Genomic DNA, 21072 nt, shown 5'->3' with positions numbered 1-21072 from the left:
GGCTGATCCGGAGGCATTCTGGCTTAATCCGTAGTTCCATTTTCAAAGTCTAACGTATTACATTGATGCACCGTCAATTGGACTCGAGCCGTAGTGAAGTTCCAAACAACAGGCTTTAATACGCAAGATGTGAGCCAGGCAGTGGTCGTACAGAGAAAGGCCAACTGCCAGCCAACGCAAGCTCTTATACCCTGCCTTGTGGGCGGAGCTACCAACCTCTCAGCCAATCGGTGGAGAGTCACATGACCAGCCACAACCAATTGGCAGAGAGGTACATGACTTGCCTGGACCAATGGGCAGTGAGGCTGCTCTACCAATGGCAGCCTGGTTCTCCGGTAATATGATCTCTCTAGCCATACTACCACAGTCTTAAAAAAAACACCAAGATAGATGAGGAACCAAAAGCCTGCATAACCTGGAGGGGGAGGGGGAGGGGGAAGGAAGGAAGGAAGGTGGGGAAACCACAAGAGATGGGGGGGGGAGGCAACCTTCTTTTTTTTTCATTCTTTCCGGGAAATAAAGAAAAGCACAGCCGAAGCCGGGGGGGAGGGGAGGAAGAGAGAGAGGAAGGAAGGGAGGGGGGAGGGAAAGGGGGGGTGGGGTGGGGGGGGGACAACGGGGAAGGGAGAGGAACTATAGACCGATCCAGAGGGCAGCGAAATATACATCGGGTCAGTTAAACGAAGAACAAAATAAACCTCTCTCTATAATAAATTAGCGGGGGCAAGAAAAATGTGATGTATACACCTGTTTATAAATATGCGAAATGCCAATAAGAATTTTTTTTTTAAAAGATCAGGTGGAAAATCAAGCTGGTGATCAGATGTAATACCTGTTCTTGTCAGCTTGGGTCTGGTATGCCTGTTTTGTCGGGACCATGAATTAGATTCAATTTGATTTTGGATTTATTTTTGGAACAAGCAAGGAGATGGATTAGGGCTTGCTCTGTTCACTCTGCATATTGGCTTTGTAACTCTGAGAAAATAATAAAACAAAAATAGAAATTTAGCTGGGCTCACTCCTACGGTACAGTCCCTCTTGCCCTGAAAGACTTTCATAGAATTCCTACAGTGGAGAAGGAGGCCATTAGGTCCATTGAGTCTGCACCGACCCCCCTAGGCCCACCCCATCCCCACAACCCGTCTAACCTGCACATTCATGAACACTAAGGGCCAATTCTGGCATGGTCAATCCACCTAATCTGCACATCTTTGCACTGTGGGGGGAAACCGGAGCACGCGGAGGAAACCCATGCAGACATAGGGGGAAGGTGAAAACTGCACATAGGCAGTCACCCAAGGTCGGAATCAAACCCGCGTTCCCTGGTGCTGTGAGGCAACAGTGCTAACCGCTGTGCCGCCCCCTGCAACAATGTACCTTATTCCCTTCCGAAAACCAATGAGGAGAAGTTAAAAGGAAAACTCCTGAATGGTAATATCAGAGTCTAAGTTCCCTCTTAGGTGGGCAAATGCACATGCCTCCAGTTTTCCTTGTTACTGCGCAATGGCCATTCAGCAGGGTCGATGAAGTGCGACCTGAGCTGGCTTTCCTTCCTTCCTCCCTGTTAAATAAACATGTCACGGCCTGTGAGAAAACCTCACCTTTAGTTTTCAATGGAATGGCCAATACCAGAAATTGTTATCAATTATTAAGTAAAACATTTGAATCATTTCAATTTTTATTGACACGTGGATCACATGTTCACAGGTGAAGATGTCACAGGTTAAACAGGTCGGACTACTGGCTGCTGGCTGTCAACCTTGGAACAAAGATGTTTGTGTTGCCAGCGGAGACAGATTTGCATATTGTGCGACGCTGGCAATATATGTCTACCAGGTAAGCCCAATGCTATGGTTGTGTAGGCTAGAAAACATATCTCTTACTCCATATCTCCAGTCTGTACAGACTAGATGACTGTTAAACTGGGAATGATTAGGTTTTCTTTTGTCTTGGGCAAAAACCAAGGATCAGTCCCAAATTCTCCTGCTAGAATTCCCCCATTTTTTGCATCAATCTGTGCAGGAAGGAAATAGAGTGAAGTCGCATTGTAAAAAATTATCTTCTGTAATTTCTCCTTTGACTGGCTGGAATAGCCATGCAGTGTATAAAGAGCAGTTTCTTTAAAATTAAAGAAGATATGGCCACAGCAGAAGCCATCTCTATCCCTGTTGTGAATTGGCTCCAATGTAGCCGACTCCTACCAGAGTGAATGTGTCGAGAACTGTAGTAATAGATTCTCTTTGATCTTTTTGACCGATGTCCTGTAGTTTAGTGATGGGTAATGACTCGACCCCTGACAACAGTATAAAGAGGCTGCTGTAGCCTTGGAGTATTATGCAACCTGTCATGGGACAGTAACTGAGGAGTCTCAGATGATTAGTTAAGAGAGGAATCCAAACACGAAATGGTAAGATATCTTCCGATTCCCTGATAGGAATTTCTAAACAGAAGAAAATCAAGGTCCATCATATTTGCCTTCTACCATCCTGGTAGTCACATGATATAATAGTGGAATTGTTGTCTAATCACAGTTATGAATCTCTATCCATTCGTCTATAATAGACTGAGACACGCTGGTGATGGAGAGTCACTGGCCCAAAGTTACCATGACTCGCTCCATTTACACAGTGTGTGTAAGGAATGTAAATGAGGGGCGGGATTCTCATGTCCGTCAGCCACGTGTTCCTCAGCGGCCTTCACCGGCAACAGGATTCGCTGTTCCCACCACCTGTCAATGGGATTTCCCATTGTCGTCACCCCACGCTACTGGGAAACCCACAGGCAAGGGACCACTGCCGGCAAAATGGAGAATCCCGCTGCCGGAGAATCTCGCCCAAGATCTTCTGATGGACAAGTTTAATTCTTGGTGGTTTAGTTGGGGAATTAAATAATTTCCAGGCACTAATGCAGGCCAACAGATACCCGTTGGTGGGTAATATTTTTTGATAACTCATTGTGTTGGAGATGTCGCTCTTCAATCTCCCGAAATCTTATTGGAGAGGTATCTGATGAGTTGGAAATGCGGCTGTGCTCCTTCAGTTGCAACCTTTCTGGTGCTGGGTCCAGAATTTGCCTTCATCCAAATAGTTGCCCTGCAAAATTGGGTGTAAAATTCTAAACAAGCTCTCGGCTTTTAACTGTTCCCTATAAGTTGCATTCTGACTTTGCTTTACTGGTCTAGCTTGATCACAGGTATAATGAATTCAAACTTTACGCCATCATGTCCGAGCACAAAAAGACCATCACGGCTATCTCTTGGTGTCCCCACAACCCCGACATGTTTGCCAGCGCAAGTGCCGACAACCTGATTATCATTTGGAATGTGGCAGAGCAAAAGGTGATTGCGAGATTGGACAACACAAAAGGTACAGTACCCCTGCGACGCTGGTCAGACTTGCTGTTGTGTGATGGGCTCAGATTTTGTTCTTTTAGTGTCAGGGCACACCTAACGTTTTGAGAGAACACTTGCAAGGTTTTTGCAGGTTATCATTTTTCATTTCACCATCCACCATTGCAACAGGTCGAGTGATGTTAGCAAAGACCCACTTCATTCATCCAGCAAACCGTTGTATTTATTTCCTCCAGGGATCCCCGCTTCCCTCAGTTGGTGTTGGAATTCAGGTGAAGCCGTGGCATTTGTCTCCCACCGGGGTCCACTGTACATCTGGACGGTGTCTGGAGCAGACTGTGGGGTCGCAGTGCACAAGGAGGCTCACAGCTTCCTGTCGGACATCTGCCTTTTCAGGTGGCACCCCAGGAAGAAAGGGAAGGTGGTGTTTGGACACACAGACGGTAGCCTGTCCATTTTTCAGCCCGGTAGGTTTCCGTGTGGATTCACAACTGGCAATGCGTAGCTGGTTTATTATAGTTACGCGACACAATGAATCTGTATTATTGAAAGTTGTGGGTTGCACTTTTCTCTCATGCAAGTTCATCTCAGCCCCGTCCATCGACAGTTCCCTGCAGACTGCCTTTGTTAGTTCAGGCCTGATAATCGATGATTCCCAGGGGCCCAGTGCTTCCATCACCATGGCGATTTGGTAACCGGTGCTGATGCAAGCAGCTGAAAAGGGAATTAGCATGTAGCAGGTGGGAAGAGCTAACAGCAGCCTGCCAAGAAGGGGCAGGTAGACTGGGGGACAATTCCGGGTCGGGCAGTGAGGCTCACTCTCTCGCCCTGCTATTTTCCATCATCTTCCTGCCCAATTTCCGTGAGGATTGAAGGGGGTAAAAAACAGTCTTCCCCACCCCCTCCCATCCCCTGCCACCCGCCCTATATACATAGAAACATCGAAAAAAGGAGTAGGAGGAGGCCATTTGGCCCTTTGCGCCTGCTCTGCCATTCATTATGATCACGGCTGATCATCCAATTCAATAGCCTAATCTCACCTTCCCTTCATGTCCTTTGATCCCCTTCAACCCAATTGCTATATCCAACTGCTTCTTGAAAATATAGAATGTTTTAGCCTTAACTGCTATCTATGGTAACAAATTCCACAGGCTCACCATTTTCTGGGTGAAGAAATTTCTCCTCATCTCTGCCCTAAATGGTCTACCCCATATCCTTAGACTGTAACCCCTGGTTCTGGACCCCCACCATCGGGAACATCCTTCTAGCATCTACCCTGTCTAGTCCTGTTCAAATTTTAGATTTAGATATAATGTCTCGTGTACCGATGTACAGTGAAAAGTATTATTCTGTGTACAGTCCAGGCATACATGTTCCATACATGAAAAACATAGGACATACGATAAATGCACAATGTAAATATATAAACATCGGGTGATGCTTACAGAATGTAATGCTACTCAGTAGAGAAGATGCGTGGAGAGATCAGTTCAGTCCATAAGAGGGTCATTCAGGAGTCTGGTAACAGCGGGATGAAGCTGTTTTTGAATCTTTTAGTGCGTGCTCTCAGACTTTTGTATCTCCTGCCTGATGGAAGAAGTTGGAACAGAGAATAACCCAGATGGGTGTGGGGTTTTGATTATGCTGTCCGCTTTCCCAAGGCAGCGAGACGTGTAGACAGAGTCAATGGATGGGAAGCAGGTTCATGTGATGGATTGGGCGGTATTCATGACTTTCTGTAGTTTCTTATGGTCTTGGGTCGAGCAATTGCTATAGGTTTCTGAGATCCCCCCTCTTATTCTTTTGACTTCAGTAAATACTATCCTAACCAACTCAGTCTCTCCTCATACATCTGTTCTCCCATCCCAGGACTCAGTCTGGTAAACCTTTGCAGAACTCCTCTGGAGCTAGAACATCCTTCTAAGGCCCTATGCAATCGCAGCAAGACATCCCTACTCCTGTATTTAACTCCTCGCTATGAAGGCCAACATAGCATTTGCCTTCTTTACCGCCTGCCGTGTCTGCATGCTTACCTTCAGCGACTGGTGTACGAGGACACCCAGGTCTCATTGCACATTTCCCTCTCCTAATTTATGGCCATTCAGATAATAATCTGCCTTCCCGGTTTTCTTACCACATTTTTCCAAATTATACTGCATCTGCCGTTCATTTTCCCACTCACTCAACTTGTCCAAATCACACTGAAGGATCTCTGCATCCTCCTCACAGCTCACCCTCCCGCCCACTTGCTGTCATCTCCATATTTGGAGATATTACATTTTGTTTCCTCATCTAAATCATTAATATATATTTTGAATAGCAGGAGTCCCAGCACTGATCCCTGCGGTACCTCTCTAATCACTGCCTGCCATTTGTAAAAGGACCCATTAATTCCTACTTTTTGTTTCCTGTCAGCCAACCAGTATTCTATCCATCTCAATACACTATCCCTTTTGCATTTGTAAGAATAGACATTTATGAATAGTTGTCTGCCACAGTGGTTAGCACTGCTGCCTCACAGCATCAGGGACCCAGGTTCAATTCTGGCCTTGGGTGACTGGAGTTTGCACTCCGTGTCTGCTCGGGCTTCCTCCAGATGTTCTGGTTTCCTCCCTAAAGATGTGCAGGCTTGATGGCTTGGCTATTCTAAATTGCCCCTGAGTATCTAAAGATGTGCATGTTAGTTGGATTGGCCATGATCAATGTGCGGGGTTACGGGGATAGGGCAGGGGAGTATGCCTAGTTATAGTCCTCCTCCGGAGGGTCGGTGCAAACTTGATGGGCCGATGGCCTCCTTCTTCCTGTAGGGATTCTATGGTTTCTGTTAACGGGTAAATGTCTTTATAATTTATATGCTTAAGTGAGAGAAGTGGGGATCAGTACACATGTGAAGTTGGGGAGCGCTGGTGTCACAGAGTCATCATAGCACAGAAGGAGACCATTCAGCCCATAGAGTCCATGCTGGCTCTCTGCGGAGCGATTCAATCTGTCCCATTCCCCTGTTCCATCCCTTCAGCCTTGCAAGTTTGACTTCCTCCTAGTGTGTCTCAATTTCCTTCAGAAATCATCAGTTGCCTCTGTTTCCACCATCCTCATAGGCAGTGAGTTCCAGATTATTAGCACTTGCTGCATAAAACTGTTCTCTCTCTCGCAACCCCCCTGTATGGCTTGCCGAAAACATAAATCTTTGTCCTGCCGTCCTTTTACTGTCAGCTAATGGGAATAAACTTTTTTTTGTCTGCCTTACTTACCACTGTCCTCTACCAGATCACCCCCTTGGTTGACTTTGCTTCAAGGTGACCAACTCCAGCTTCTCCAACCTATCCTTGCAGGTAAAATTCCTCCTCTCGGGAAATGTTCTGGGAAATCTCCTCTCAGGAACGACCACATCCTTCCTAAATTGCTGACAAAACTTCCTGTGACGTTGAGATGGTGTGACGATTATGTTTACATCAAGCCGTTTAGCTTGGTAGAAATGCAGCTCCTTCTAGTTTTGAAAGATATGCTGAGAACTTTTTCTCTCTTCCGTGGGCACCAGGGGCCAAGAGTCAGAAGCACGTGCTGAGACCTGAATCGCTGGAGGGAACAGACGAAGAGGATCCAATCACGGCCCTGGAGTGGGATCCGCTCTCCACGGACTATCTGCTGGTGGCCAATCTACACAATGGAATTCGATTAGTTGATTCGGAGTCACTGTCCTGTATAACAACCTTCAGTTTCCCCAGTGCGGCAGCTTCAGTACAATGTTTGGCCTGGGTCCCCAGTGCTCCAGGGATGTTCATAACTGGAGGTAGGCATTGTCAACAACAGGAAAAAAAATGCTCCCGAAAACACCTTTTTCCCCTCACCCCATTTATGGCAAACCTGTGTTGTGGCTTACTTAATACATGTATAGCATAATGGTTATGTTACATGACTAGTGACCAAGAGGTAAAAGCAAATTAATGTGGATGCAGGAATCTGAACCAAAAACAGAAACTGCTGGACAATCCCAGCACGTCTGACAGCATCTGTGGGGAGAGAAGGGAGCTAACGTTTCGAGTCTGGATAACTCTATCAAAGCTGGAGAGAACTGGAAATAGGAACAGATTTATAATGTTGTGGGGGTGGGGGGGAGGGTGCGGGGGGAGGAGGTGGAGCAATGGGGCTGGATAGAGGGCCAGCGATGGGTGGAGATTGACAAAGATGCTGTGGAAAAAAAGGCAAAGGGAATATAAATGGTGGTGATCGTGGCTAAGAAGGGGGTTGATATTGGCACATGAAGAAGAGGCAGGGGTTCAAAACCCACCAAGGCGGTTGATGAATCAAAATTCTGTTAAATAAATCTGGAATTAAAAAATTAGTCTTATTCATGATGACCATGAAGCTATCCATTCTTCATAAAAACCCATTTGAGTCACTCGTGTCCTCCTTACCTGGTCTGGCCAAGATGTGACTCCAGATCCACAGCAGTGTGATTGACTCTTGACTGCCCTCTGAAAGGGCCAAGCAAGTCACTCAATTGTGGTCAAGAAGGTGGCTCCGCACCCGCTTCCCGTGGCCAACTCGGGATGCCCCCATCCTGGGAATACATGAAGAAACAAATACACTTATTTTCAAACGGTTGGATTACAATTGGGCACAGTAAGAAGTCTCACAACACCAGGTTAAAGTCCCAACAGGTTTATTTGAAATTGCAAGCTTTCGTAGCGCTACGCCTTCATCAGTTGAAGTGGAAGCAGGTTCACAAACACATCATATAGAGGCAGAGACACAATTGCAAAATAATTACAGCTTGGAATATGAAGAATGGTTGGAATGCGAGTCTTTATAGGTAAACAAGTCTTTACTATACAAACAGTGTAATCACAGGTAATCGAGGTGTGAATTGCCTCAAGACAGGACAGTTAGTAGGATTCTACAGGGCAGTGTGGTGGGGGTGACACGTAATGTGACATGAACCCAAGATCCCGGTTGAGGCATCCTAATTAAAAATGGGCTGAGCTCTGAGTTGGGTCAGCTGTGGATATGTGACAAAGTAAATATACAAACCCTGAATTTCCAGCGAGTTCTCCTAGCACAACATCAGAAAAGCTCTCAGGTTTGCTCTGGGACAGTGTACCCTCTGTGTTTTGCTGGGGGCTAGCAGGGAGGTAGCATAGAACTCGCAACTGTAGCTGCCGATACGGCCTGAACATTTCCGCTTCCATGGCCGCGCATGCGGACGGTAGTGGCCTGCAGCGGCAGCGCCGTGTTTCATGCGGAGAATACAAAAACTGGCGCCGCTCCCGATATTGGCGTCAAAATGGATTCTCTGCCCGGTCGCCGAATGCAATTTCAGCGTTGGGGAGCAGAGAATCCAGCCCATATATATGCAGTCAGAAAAAAAAGTAATAAGAATATCCCACTTAATTGACCATTAGAGTAGATGTCACTCTGGGGGAGGGGGATGATGACAGGTAGGTCACTGATCACCTGCCAGGCAAGATTTTCATTCAAGATCACCTGAAAAATCAAAAAATAATTATACTTTGATTATGTTCCTCACATTGAAGAATTAATCAGAGCACTTCACAAGGAAGGGAGGTGGAAACTAGGCGCATAATCATAAATATAAAGGGAGAGCCGGAGAAGGGAATGTTTGAAGAGGCAGCGTGCTAGAGACTTCTAAATGCGGCGAGGCAAACATCAACAACAACATGTACTTGTATAGTTAATCTAACTTAATATGTTCAAAGACATTTAACAGAAACATTGTCAAACAGTCTTTGACACCAAACAATATTTGGGCATTGACTGGTCAAAGAGGCAATTTTAAAGGAGTACGATGTAGAGAAGTGACAAGGTTTATGGTGGATGAAAGTCAGAGCTTTGGATCGATGAAACTGAAGGCGCAGCCACCACTGTGAAATGAACAATATGGGGACATGGAAAAGGGCGGAATTGTAGCAGCACAGAGATCACTAAGGGCTGTGGGGCTCCAGGAGATTACAGAGATAAGGTAGAGTTGAGACCGTTACAGAATTGCAAAACAAAGATGCTAATTTTGCAATTGAAGTGTTGCCAGACAGGGGATCAGTACAGCTCAGCGAGGAAAGGGCGGATGGAGCAACAGGATTTGTGCAAGTTATAGGGCAGTACGGTGGCGCAGTGGTTAGCACGGTGGCGCACTGCTGCCTTACAGCGCTGAGGACCCGGGTACGATCCCGACCCCAGGTCACTGTCCGTGTGGAGTTTGCACATTCAGTGTTTGCGTGGGTCTCACCCCACAACCCAAAGATTTGCAGGCTGGGTGGATTGGCCATGCTAAATTTCCCCTTAATTGGAAAAAGAAAAGAATTTGGTACTCTAAATTTATTTTTTTTAAATGATTTGTGCAAGTTATGATACTGAAAGCAGGGTTTTGGATGAGCTCCGATTTATGTCAGGTAGAAGCTGGGAAGCGCGTATTGAAATAGTCAAGTCTAGAGGCACAGGGTCATGAGTAAAAGTTTCAACAACAGGGGAGCTGAGGGAGGTGATGTTACACTTATCACTATACCCTGGGCTAGTGTGCGGTCAATTCCAGCCCCACTTGACCGGAGCCCCAACAAATGAAATTAGATTTTATTTAGATTTTATTTAAAATACCCGAGATCTTTGATTGAGCCCAATAAGCTACAGTCACCTGGGGCGGGATTCTCCCCTGCCCGGCGGGGCGGGGGGTCCCGGCGTAGCGGAGTGGCGCCAACCACTCCGGCGTCGGGCCTCCCCAAAGGTGCAGAATTCTCCGCACCTTTGGGGGCTAGGCCCGCGCTGGGGGATTCTATTCCGCCTCTGCCATGGTGTATGCCGTGGCGGCGACGGAAGAGAAAGAGTACCCCCACGGCACTGGCCCGCCCACCAATCGGTGGGCCCCGATCGCGGGCCTGGCCACCGTGGGGGCACCCCCGGGGACCCTGCGTGGGGTCGGAGAATTTCGGCCCAGGTTTGTAACCTTTTATTATGTATAGTATTTTATCATATACACCAACTCACCTCCTGACTCCCCAAAGCCTGTGCACCATCTACAGTGCCCAAATCTGGAATGTGATGGACCTTGCCTAGATGAATGCAGCTCCAACAACACTCAAGAAGCTCTACACCATCCAGGACTGAACAGCCCGCTTGACGGGCACTTCTTTAACAGACATTCACTCCCTCCACCGATGGACAGTAGCAGCAGTGTGTACCATCTGCAAGATGCACTGCAGGGACTTGCCATGGCTCCTGAGGCAAACTCATGACCACTACCACCTAAAAGGACATGGGCAATTGTATGGGAGCACCACCACCTGCACGTTGCCCTCCAAGTCAAACACCATCCTGACTTTGAAATGTATCGATGTGCCTTCTGGACCCCCCCCCCCCCCAACTGCACTGTGAGTGTACCCACACTTCAGGGACTGCAGAGGTTCAAGAAGCCGCCTCACCACCACTTTCTCAAGGGAAGTTAAGAATGGGCAACAATTGCAATGCTCACATATCATGAGCAAATTAAAAAATATGTATATATACTTAATTGGTTGTAAAACAATCTGGTTCCTTCGGAAGTTGTGAGACGTGCGATATAAATGCAAGACTTTCTTCCTTTGCAGTCTCTCAACTATTTTGTAACAGATACGTGTGGGATTATATCAGCAGTACCTCAATTCACCCTGTTCCTTTCCTGTTGCGAGAGGTTTACTTGGAACTAAAGCTGGTAGTGATGTGGATGCATCGTGCTGTTTGTCTGCAGTTTATCTCACATTCCAATATTCTTTTCCTCGTCTGTAGATTCTCAAGTTGGCGTCTTGCGTGTTTGGAATGTCTCAAGGACAACACCAATTGATAATTTCAAGTTGAAGAAGACAGGATTTCATGCTTTACATGTGCTGAGTTCCTCACCAAAGAAGAAATGTATGTAGCAATTTGAAACAAAAACATGGCCTGTGACGCTTAAAACGTTAAATGATTAAAGTTGGTGTTTACCCAAGTATACAATAATACGGGGTCAAATAGATACCGCTTTGTAATACTTATCTGTTGCAATCTATGCAATGAATTGATATATTACATTCATTCTCTTCCTCAATTGCATTTTTTTTCTTCTAGCAGAGGTCTTTAAAATTATGCAAGGACCTGAGGTATTGAGAAGATATATCCACTTGTGGGGAGACCAAAACTAGGGATCATGAAGTAAAAGAGTCTCCTATATACTGTCTCCAGGAGAATGTGCTTTACCATAAGATCAGGAGAAATAGGAGGAGGCGTAGCCATTCAGCCCATTGGGTCTGCTCCGCCGTTCAATAAAAGCACGACCAATATGAATGTGGCCTTAACCCCACTTTCCTCCCTCCCCCATAACCCTTGAATCCCTTGTTGGCCAAACATCAGCATAACTCAGCCATGAATGCATTCAATGACCCAGCCTCCACTCCTCGCTATGGAAGAGAATTCCAAAGACACTCTGAGGGAAGAAATTCCTCCTCACCTCCATTTCAAATGGGAGACCCTTTTATTGAAACCGTGCCCCCTTGTTCCAGATTTCCTTCCCCCCCCCCCCCCAACCTTGAGGAGAAACATCCTCCCAGTATTTACCCTGTTGAGGCCCCACAGAATCCTATGTTTCATTACGATGTTAGATCATCCCTCCCTCACAATTTTAAATAACACCAAGGCCATCATAGTCCCATGCTCAAAAGACGGTGAACAAGGTACTCTTCAACCATCTAAAGGATCTCTGGGTGTTGCTACCCAAATGTGGTTAGAATGTGGAAACTTAGGGCAGCACGATGACACAGTGGTTAGCACTGCAGCCTCACGGCACCGAGGTCCCAGGTTTGATCCCAGCTCTGGGTCACTATCTGTGTGGAGTTTACACGTTCTCTCCGTGTCTGCGTGGAGTTCACCCCCACAACACAAAGATGTTCAGAGCAGGTGGATTGGCCACGCTAAATTGCCCCTTAATTGGGAAAAGTGAATTGGGTACTCTAAATTTATTTTTAAAACAGGATGTGGAAATTTACCAGAGAGTGCTTGAGGTAAATACCATCTGGTTGGATTTAAGGGGATGTTAGATGAACAAAGGAATTGAAGGAACTGTCCTGATTAAAATTAGCGTAAACACTATTGTGCCAGCTTTTCTCCTTCCTAAAATATTTAGTAACGCCCATTAGTGTCATTAGTGGGGCATTAATGGGGCTGGTTTAGCTATGGGGCTGGTTTAGCTCACTAAGCTAAATCGCTGGCTTTTAAAGCAGACCAAGCAGGCCAGCAGCACGGTTCGATTCCCGTACCAGCCTCCCCGGACAGGCGCCGGAATGTGGTGACTAGGGGCTTTTCACAGTAACTTCATTGAAGTTTACTCGTGACAATAAGCGATTTTCATTTCATTTCATTTTCATAGTGGGGGTGGTTGAGTAACTTGGCATCTTGGTTAACTACGACTGTGTTAAAAAGGAAGAAAATGTTCAAAGTGAACTTACGTGATGTCCTTTTCAGGCTATTCAGCATATTCCCCATCAAAGAATCACCATACATCGTCGACTAGTGAAGCCATCCCCCCGCCGACGCTCTCTCAAAACCAAGCGTTTTCTCTACCGCCCGGGCACGCCGTGTGTTGCTTCATGGATGGCGGAGTTGGGCTGTATGACATGGGAGAGAAGAAGTGGAACTTTCTGAGAGATTTGGTAGGCTCCAGGCAATGGCACGTTCCATTTTACATTTCCAATTGCATTTTAAATTGCACCACTATCGCTGCAATCCTTTTGCGCTGTAATGGACAAAGAGCAAATGGCTATGGGAATGGCACAGTTAGAAAAAGGCTAACTGATCCCAAAATGGGTCTTGTTTGTATTTTGTATTCTAGGGTCACGTGGAAACAATCTTTGACTGTAAATTTAAACCAGACGATCCCAACCTCTTAGCCACGGCATCGTTTGATGGAACAATTAAGGTTTGGGATATAAACACCTTGAAAGCAGTCTACACTTCACCTGGTAATGAGGGAGTCATCTATTCTCTGTCTTGGGCTCCAGGTAAGCGATCACCGATTAGGAACCCCTTGTAGTTGCTGCTCAATACTGAGTGTACATCGTGGCACCATCGAAGCTGCTTTGTCCTCACATGGAGCACTCCTCCTGTTGAGAAGCTCGGGTCACTTGTTAATGCCATCAGGCCGCACCGTTTTCCTCATTGGATGTGAGTGCTGCTGGCAAGGCCAGCATTTGTTTCCCATCCTTAATTGCTCTGAAGAGGGTAGTGGTGAACCACCTTCTAACTGAATGAATGGGTTGTTCCAACATTTCAGAGGCAATTAAGAGTCAGCCACATTGCCGTGGGTCTGTTTAGCTCACAGGGCTAATCGCTGGCTTTGAAAGCAGACCAAGGCAAGCCAGCAGCGCGGTTCGATTCCCGTGACAGCCTCCCTGAACAGGCGCCGGAATGTGGCGACTAGGGGCTTTTCACAGTAACTTCATTTGAAGCCTACTCGTGACAATAAACGATTTTCATTTTCATGTCACATGTAGTCCGGACTGGGTATGGAGGGCAGATTTCCTCGCCAAGAGGACATTTTAATCTATTTATTCATTCGTGGGATGTGGGTGTAATTGGCAAGGCCAGCATTTGTTGCCCATCCCAAATTGCCCTTGAACTGAAGGGGTTGCCAAAGCATTAGAGGGCAGTTAAGAGTCAGTCACATTGTTGTTGATCTAGACTCTAGACTCTAGAGTCACTATGTCGGCCAGACCAGTTAAGGATGGCAGATTTCCTTCCCTCAAAACATAGGGATTAGGAGCAGAAGTAGACAATTCAGCCCTTCGAGCCTGCTCCACCATTCAATCAGATCATGGCTGACCTCTTCATACTCTCAAACTCACCTCTCGCCCTGTTCCCCATATCCCTTTAACCTGTTTTTTTAAATCAGAAATATATCTATTTCCTTCTTGAAACCATTTAATGACTCAGTCTCCACTGCATTATGGGTGCTCCTTGGAGCAGAGAAGGTTAAAGGGAAATTTGATGGAGATGTTCAAAATTATTAAGAGTTTTGGTGGAGTAAATAAAAATAAATTGTTTTCAGTGGCAGAAAGAATTGTTTTTTTTTAATAAACATTTTATTGAGGTATTTTTTTGGTTTTACGACAACGACAAAATAAACAATATACGTAAGTCCATAAACATAGTGCAAAGAAAAGCCTGCCACCTCCCTTGCAAGTCCCACCTTTATTAACCCCCTACTCTAAATTAAACTAACCCCTTCTGCTGACGATTAATTTTCCATGAAGAAGTCGACGAACGGTTGCCACCTCCAGGCGAACCCTAACAGTGACCCTCTCAAGGCGAACTTGATTTTCTCCAGTCAGAAAGCTAGCCATGTCCGATAGCCAGGTCACCGACTTCGGGGACTTTGAGTCCCTCCAAGCTAACAGTATCCGTCTCCGGGCTACCAGGGAAGCAAAGGCCAGAACATCTGCCTCTTTCTCCTCCTGGATTCCCAGACCTTCTGACACTCTGAAAATCGCCACATCCGGACTCGGTGCAACCCTTGTTTTTAACACCGTGGACATGAACTGCATCAGGCTGAGAGCCTGGCACATGTTGTGGACGCATTGATTCTACTCAACGCATCCGCCCAGAGACCATCCTCTATCTCTCCTCCTAACTCCTCCTCCCATTTGCGCTTCAGCTCCTGGGTCTGCGTGTCCTCTGACCCCATGAGCTCCTTATAGATGTCGGACACCATCCCTTCTCCAACCCACACTCTGGAAACTACCCTATCCTGAATCCCCCTTGGTGGTAGGAGGGGGAAGGTTGAGACCTGTCTATGTAGGAAGTCCCCCACCTGCAGGTACCTAAATTTGTTTCCCCTCGCCAATCCGAATTTCCCCTCCAGCTCCCTCAAGCTAGGAAAGCTCCCTTCTATAAACATATCCCCCATCCTCTCAATCTCTGCCATCTCTGAAACCCCCCCCGTCCATCTTTCCCGGGGCAAACTGCTGGTTATTACAGATTGGGGACCAGACCGATGCTCCCTCCGCTCCCACATGCTTCCTCCATTGCCTCCAGACTCTCAGGGCTGCCACCACCATGGGGCTGGTGGAGTACCGTGCCGGCGGGAACCACAGAGGCGCCATTATCAGCGCCCCCAAACTGGTGCCCGTAAAATGAAACTGCCTCCATACACTCCCATGCTGACCCTCCCCCCCCACCACCCAGAACACAGAACAGTACAGCACAGAACAGGCCCTTCGGCCCTCGATGTTGTGCCAAGCAATGATCACCCTACTCAAACCCACGTATCCACCCTATACCCGTAACCCAACAACCCCCCCTTAACCTTACATTTTAGGACACTATGGGCAATTTAGCATGGCCAATCCACCTAACCCACACATCTTTGGACTGTGGGAGGAAACCGGAGCACCCGGAGGAAACCCACGCACACACGGGGAGGACGTGCAGACTCCGCACAGACAGTGACCCAGCCGGGAATCGAACCTTGGACCCTGGAGCTGTGAAGCATTTATGCTAACCACCATGCTACCGTGCTGCCCACCCACTGCCTGAAGTTACTGAAGTTTGGCAGCGCCAGCCTGCCCTCTCCCCGGCTCCGCTCAATCATCCCCTTTTTACTCGCGGGGTCTTGCCCGCCCATACAAAGCCCGTGATAACTTTATTAACCCGTTTAAAGAAGGAGTGCGGAATAAAGTTGGGGAGACACTGGAACGCAAACAGGAATCTTGGAAGGAACATCATCTTCACTGTCTGGACCCTCCCAGCCACTGACAGTGGGAGCGTGTCCCACCTCCGAAAATCGTCCTTCATTTGGTCCACCAGGCGGGCCAAATTAAGTTTGTGTAACCGCTTCCATTCCCGCCTCTCCTGTCCCCTTGCCTGGAACACAAACATCTTGCTTTTCCCCATATATAGTTTGTACCCCGAGAACCAGCCAAATTCCCCCAGAATCCTCATGATTTCTTCCATCCCCCCCACTGGGTCCAACACATACCACATACAGGAGCAGGTCGTCTGCATAAAGTGAGACTCTGGGTTTCCACCTAACCCCCCCCACCCCGGACCAACCCCTTCCAGCCCCTTGAGGCCCTGAGCACATTTGCCAGGGGCTGTATAGCTAGCACGAACAACAGTGGGGAGAGGGGGCACCCTTGCCTCATCCCCCGGTGTAACCTAAAATAGTCCAATGTTGGCCTATTTTTCCGTACGCTTGCCACAGGAGCCTGATACAGCAACCTGACCCAGTCAATAAAGCCCTGTCCAAATCCGAACCATCGCAGTACCTCCCACAGATATTCCCATTCTACTCGATCAAAAGCCTTCCCTGCATGCATTGCGACCACTACCTTCACCTCCCTACCATCTGGGGCATCATGACCACATTTAGCAACCTTCTTACATTGGACACCAACTGCCTTCCCTTAACGAACCCGTCTGGTCCTCCACAATCACGTCCGGAGCACAATCTTCAATCCTAGAGGACAAAATTTTGGCCAGCAGTTTGGCGTCCACATTCAATAGGGATATCGGCCTGTAGGATCCACACAGCTCCAGATCCTTATCTTCAGAATCAGCGAGATTGTGGCCTGTGACATCGTCGGGGGAAGCACCCCACGCCCCCTTGCCTCATTGAATGTCCTCATCAACAGCGGCCCCAATATCCCGGCAGAAGAATTGTTAACAGGGGATATGGATTTACGGTGATTGTCAAAAGAACCTGAAGTTACATGAGGAAAAAAGAAATTAAGCATTGATCTTTGGTGATCTTTTACATGCTGCCTGAAAGATGGACGGAAGCAGATTCAATAGTAACTTTCAAAAAAATGTTGGATAAATGCTATTCAGGGTTATGGGGTAAGATCAGAGGATTGGGTAGCTCTGCCAAAGGCTGGCACATACATGAATGTATTGTATCATTCCATGATTCTATGAAAACCTGTCCCAGTGACTAGTGCGATGAATTTGAATCATTCATTAGAAATTAATTTTCAACTTGTTCTCATCTACACTCAAACAGACACTGTGATTTTAATTGACACAATTTTGCTCATTGCCTCCCTCCAAAGTAAACCTGTCGTGTGTACATCCAGTGCTGCACCACAGCCAAGTCACTTCTTCTTAAAATTCATTGACGGAATGTGGGCTTCACTGGCGAGGCCAGCATTTATTGCCCATCCATAATTGCCATTGAGACGTTAGTCGTGAGCTACCGTCTATGTGATGTTAGTACACTCACGGTGGCACAGCCGTTAGTACTGCTTCCTCACAGCGCTGTGTCTGCATGGGTTTCCTCTGGGTGCTCTGGTTTATGTCGGCGAGGTTTACAGCTGCTTTTCAAAAATGAGAGCCAGGACACGGCTTCAGTTCCAACTTTGGGTCACTGTCTGTGCGGAGTCTGCACGTTCTCCCACAGTCCAAAGATGTGCAGGTAAGGTGGATTGGCCATGCTAAATTGCCCCTGAATGTCCAAAGTTGTTTGGTTACAGGGATAGGGCGGAGGATTGGGCGGAGGTTAGGGTGCTCTTCAGAGGGGCACTGCAGACTCGATGGGTCGAATAGCCTCCTTCTACACTGGAGGAATTCTATGGAGTTCCAGGATTTTGACCCAGCGGCCGTAAAGGAATGGCGATATATTTCCAAGTCCGGATGATGAGTGACTTGGAAGGGGACTTTCAGGTGGTGGGGTCCTCAGGTATCTGCTGCCAATCTCAATGTTGTCTTTCCATTTTCGTACTGTGACGAGGTGTACCTTTATGTCTGTAGTGACTGGAACGAGAGCAGTTTATTGATTTATAAAGTTGTAAATGTAAGCACTCAACACTATCACTACATTTTAATGTCTATTTTACTTGAAGGCGATTTAAACTGCATTGCTGGCGCTACCTCTCGCAACGGAGCCTTTATATGGGATGTGAAAAAAGGAAAAACAGTGACTAGGTTTAACGAGGTAAGTTGTTACATTTTATCTCCTCTGGTTAAAAGCTAAAGTAAAATAGAAGTTGACTTTTTTGTACTTTTTAGAGTGACTGGAGACCCATAAAATCTATGAATTTACAAACGGAAGAGGCTGAAAACCTCAGCAGGCCTGGCTGTATCTGTGGAGAGAGAGAGAGACAGAGTTAATGTTTCAGGTCAATAACTGTTCGGCAGAATTGGACAAAGTTAATAACATAACATATAGAACATACAATGCAGAAGGAGGCAATTCGGCCCATTGAGTCTGCACCGCCCACTTAAGCCCTCACTTCCATCCTATCCCCTGTAACCCAATAACCCCTCCTAATGTTTTTGGTCACTAAGGGCAATATATCATGGCCAATCCACCTAACCTGCACGTCTTTGGACTGTGGGAGGAAACCGGAGCACCCGGAGAAAACCCAAGCAGACACGGAGAGAATGTGCAGACTCCACACAGACAGTGAACCAGCAGGGAATCGAACCTGGGACCCTGGCGCTGTGAAACCACAGTGCTATCCACTTGTGCTACCGTGCTGCCCATAGACCATTCATATTCTCAGAATGTCCCAAAAGGCATATGATGTATAATCACTGCTACCATGCAATGAAATGTGATGGTGAACTTGCACATATCAAGGTGCCAAATAACCAGATAATCAGTTTTAGTGCTGTTTGTTAAGAAGTAAATGGTGACCAGGACACCTCCCCAGCTCTTGCCATAAGAGTATTTTGCAGCTCCCCAAAATGGCAGTTTCGTTCAGCAGCTTAGCCAAAAGACTGCGGGCTGGATTCTCCGGTCGGCAACGGCAAAATTGCATTCGGCGACGGGCCGGAGAATCCAAATTCCCGACAGAATCGGGGCAGCACCGCTTCCGCCCCCTCCAAAGCGACGTACTCCCTGTGCACGCAGCGCCATGTACCCGAGGCCTGCCACCGGGACACGTGTGGTCTCGCCCGTCGGGGACTCGGCGTGGCGGCTGCTGACTCAGTCCAGCGAGCCGGCCGAAGGGGGGACAATTTCGCACGCCTGGTCCGCAAGTGGCATCCGCCATGAAGAACGTTGCAGCTAGGGCAGCACGGTGGCAGGCGCCGAGGTCCCAGGTTCGATCCCGGCTCTGGGTCACTGTCTGTGTGGAGTTTGCACATTCTCCCCGCGTCTGCGTGGGTTCCGCCCCCACAACCCAAAGATGTGCAGGGTAGGTGGATTGGCCATGCTAAATTGCCCCTTAATAGGAAATAAAATTAATTGGGTACTCTAAATTTATATTAAAAAAAGAACGTCGCAGCTGGTGCAAGGCTGCCGCCGTGTGCATGCGCGGCCACGGACCCGGCAATTCTGTTTTGTGCCAGTTTTCCTGCCGTTCCCACGCCAGCGTGGGGACATAGACTCCAAGTCGGAGAATCCAACTCTGCATCTCCAACAATGTAGCATTCCCCGAGCACGCTATTGAAGGGCTTGACTTGGTTTCATGCTCAAGACGGTGGAGCTGTGTTTGAACCTGTGTCCTGATTCAACTCTGCGCACTGCCCACAAAGCCAGAGTTGGCACAAGCATTCAGTGCCGGCTGGAAACTCCTGATCTGGTTATTGTTCTTATCGTCAAAGATAGCTCTACAGACAGTTAGCACCACAATGACTTTCACAGTAGTGTATTCAGTACTATCACCAATTCCTATTCTGTTCAGAATTTGACCGTAGCATATACAGAATACTCTGTACGTTAATCCCATTCCATTCCAATTCTCTTTCCACACCGTGTGGTGCACGAAGGCAGACTTTAGCCCGTTTCCGTAGCTACTCGTTCCCGGAATAAGTCACTAGCCTGTTGCCAGAGGGATTATAGTTTGAGAGGCAGTACTCCACATCAAGGGTGTCTGACCAGGCGTCTCCCGCTCTCCGCCGGCAGTCGTATCATCCACCCACATTTGCAATTCGCGTCGGCAAGGTTTACAACTGCTTTTCAAAAATGAGATCCAGGTGAGGGGAACTGGCCGGAGGCACACAGGTAAGTGGGAGAGGGACATGCCCGGGCAGTACTCTTCCACTGGCCTCTCTCACCCTGACACCGCACCCTGGAACTGCTCTCAGGCACTTGGATCCGCTGGAGCAGGGTCAGGATTCTGTGGGCAGTACCGTTTGGAAAAGGGCGCCTCGATCTCAGGATTCCCGGCTGCTGCCTGTCTCCGCGCCCTGCCCCGCCAGCATGACAGCGAGGGCCACGCTTCCAGATTTCTCCTGCACAGAATGCTGGATTATCTCGAGAGAAAAGTGGCCTTGCAGCCTGCGAGTGGCATGCCCGTTTCCTCGTCTCAGCCAGCACTCGGTGCAGGAAATTGAAAATTCCTCCCATGACGACTTTAACACAGGTCTTGGTGTAATATACAGAATAATAGGTTCAAGTCATATATAGGATAAAAAGTAGCACAGCATTTCAAGGTTATAAATCATCTCAGGAATCAGTTCTCCCTCTGTCAATGGCGGGTCGGGAACAGGCAGTTAAAATGAACGTGTTGCCGCGATTTCTGTTTATTTTCCAATGCCTGCCAATTTTTCTGCCAACGGCATTTTTTTTTAGAGAGATTGAAGGAATGATTACCTCCTTCATCTGGGGAGAGAAGGTTGCCAGAGTTCAAAGGTGCTGCTACAGAGGGAAGGCAGGCAGGGGGTTTGGGTCTTCCGAACCTGATGTATGGAGAACGTGCGGAGCTGGGTCAGAGGGGTTGATTCCCAGTGGGTCAGAATGGAGGAGAGTTTGTGTAGGGGGTTTG

General features: G+C 47.6%; 1 protein-coding gene across 6 annotated transcripts in view; it reads left to right on the top strand.

Annotated features, from left to right (window-relative positions):
* Positions 1-21072, top strand: part of wdr17 (WD repeat domain 17) — a 233209-nt gene that overhangs the window by 113529 nt on the left and 98608 nt on the right. For all 6 annotated transcript variants that reach the window (XR_005461662.1, XM_038805765.1, XM_038805764.1 and 3 more), the window contains 8 exons: positions 1708-1836; positions 3182-3365; positions 3586-3816; positions 6888-7139; positions 11123-11245; positions 12830-13017; positions 13197-13365; positions 18202-18293. Coding sequence is in view for 5 of the 6 variants with exons in the window: in XM_038805765.1 (XP_038661693.1) it covers positions 1714-1836; positions 3182-3365; positions 3586-3816; positions 6888-7139; positions 11123-11245; positions 12830-13017; positions 13197-13365; positions 18202-18293 (1362 nt within the window). In the remaining variant the exon portion in view is untranslated. The remainder of the gene's footprint in view (positions 1-1707; positions 1837-3181; positions 3366-3585; positions 3817-6887; positions 7140-11122; positions 11246-12829; positions 13018-13196; positions 13366-18201; positions 18294-21072) is intronic.

Source organism: Scyliorhinus canicula, chromosome 8, assembly GCF_902713615.1.
Source record: "Scyliorhinus canicula chromosome 8, sScyCan1.1, whole genome shotgun sequence".
Lineage (NCBI taxonomy): Eukaryota > Metazoa > Chordata > Chondrichthyes > Carcharhiniformes > Scyliorhinidae > Scyliorhinus > Scyliorhinus canicula.
Note: the sequence above shows the minus strand (reverse complement) of the source record. Positions and strands in the feature narration are given on the sequence as shown.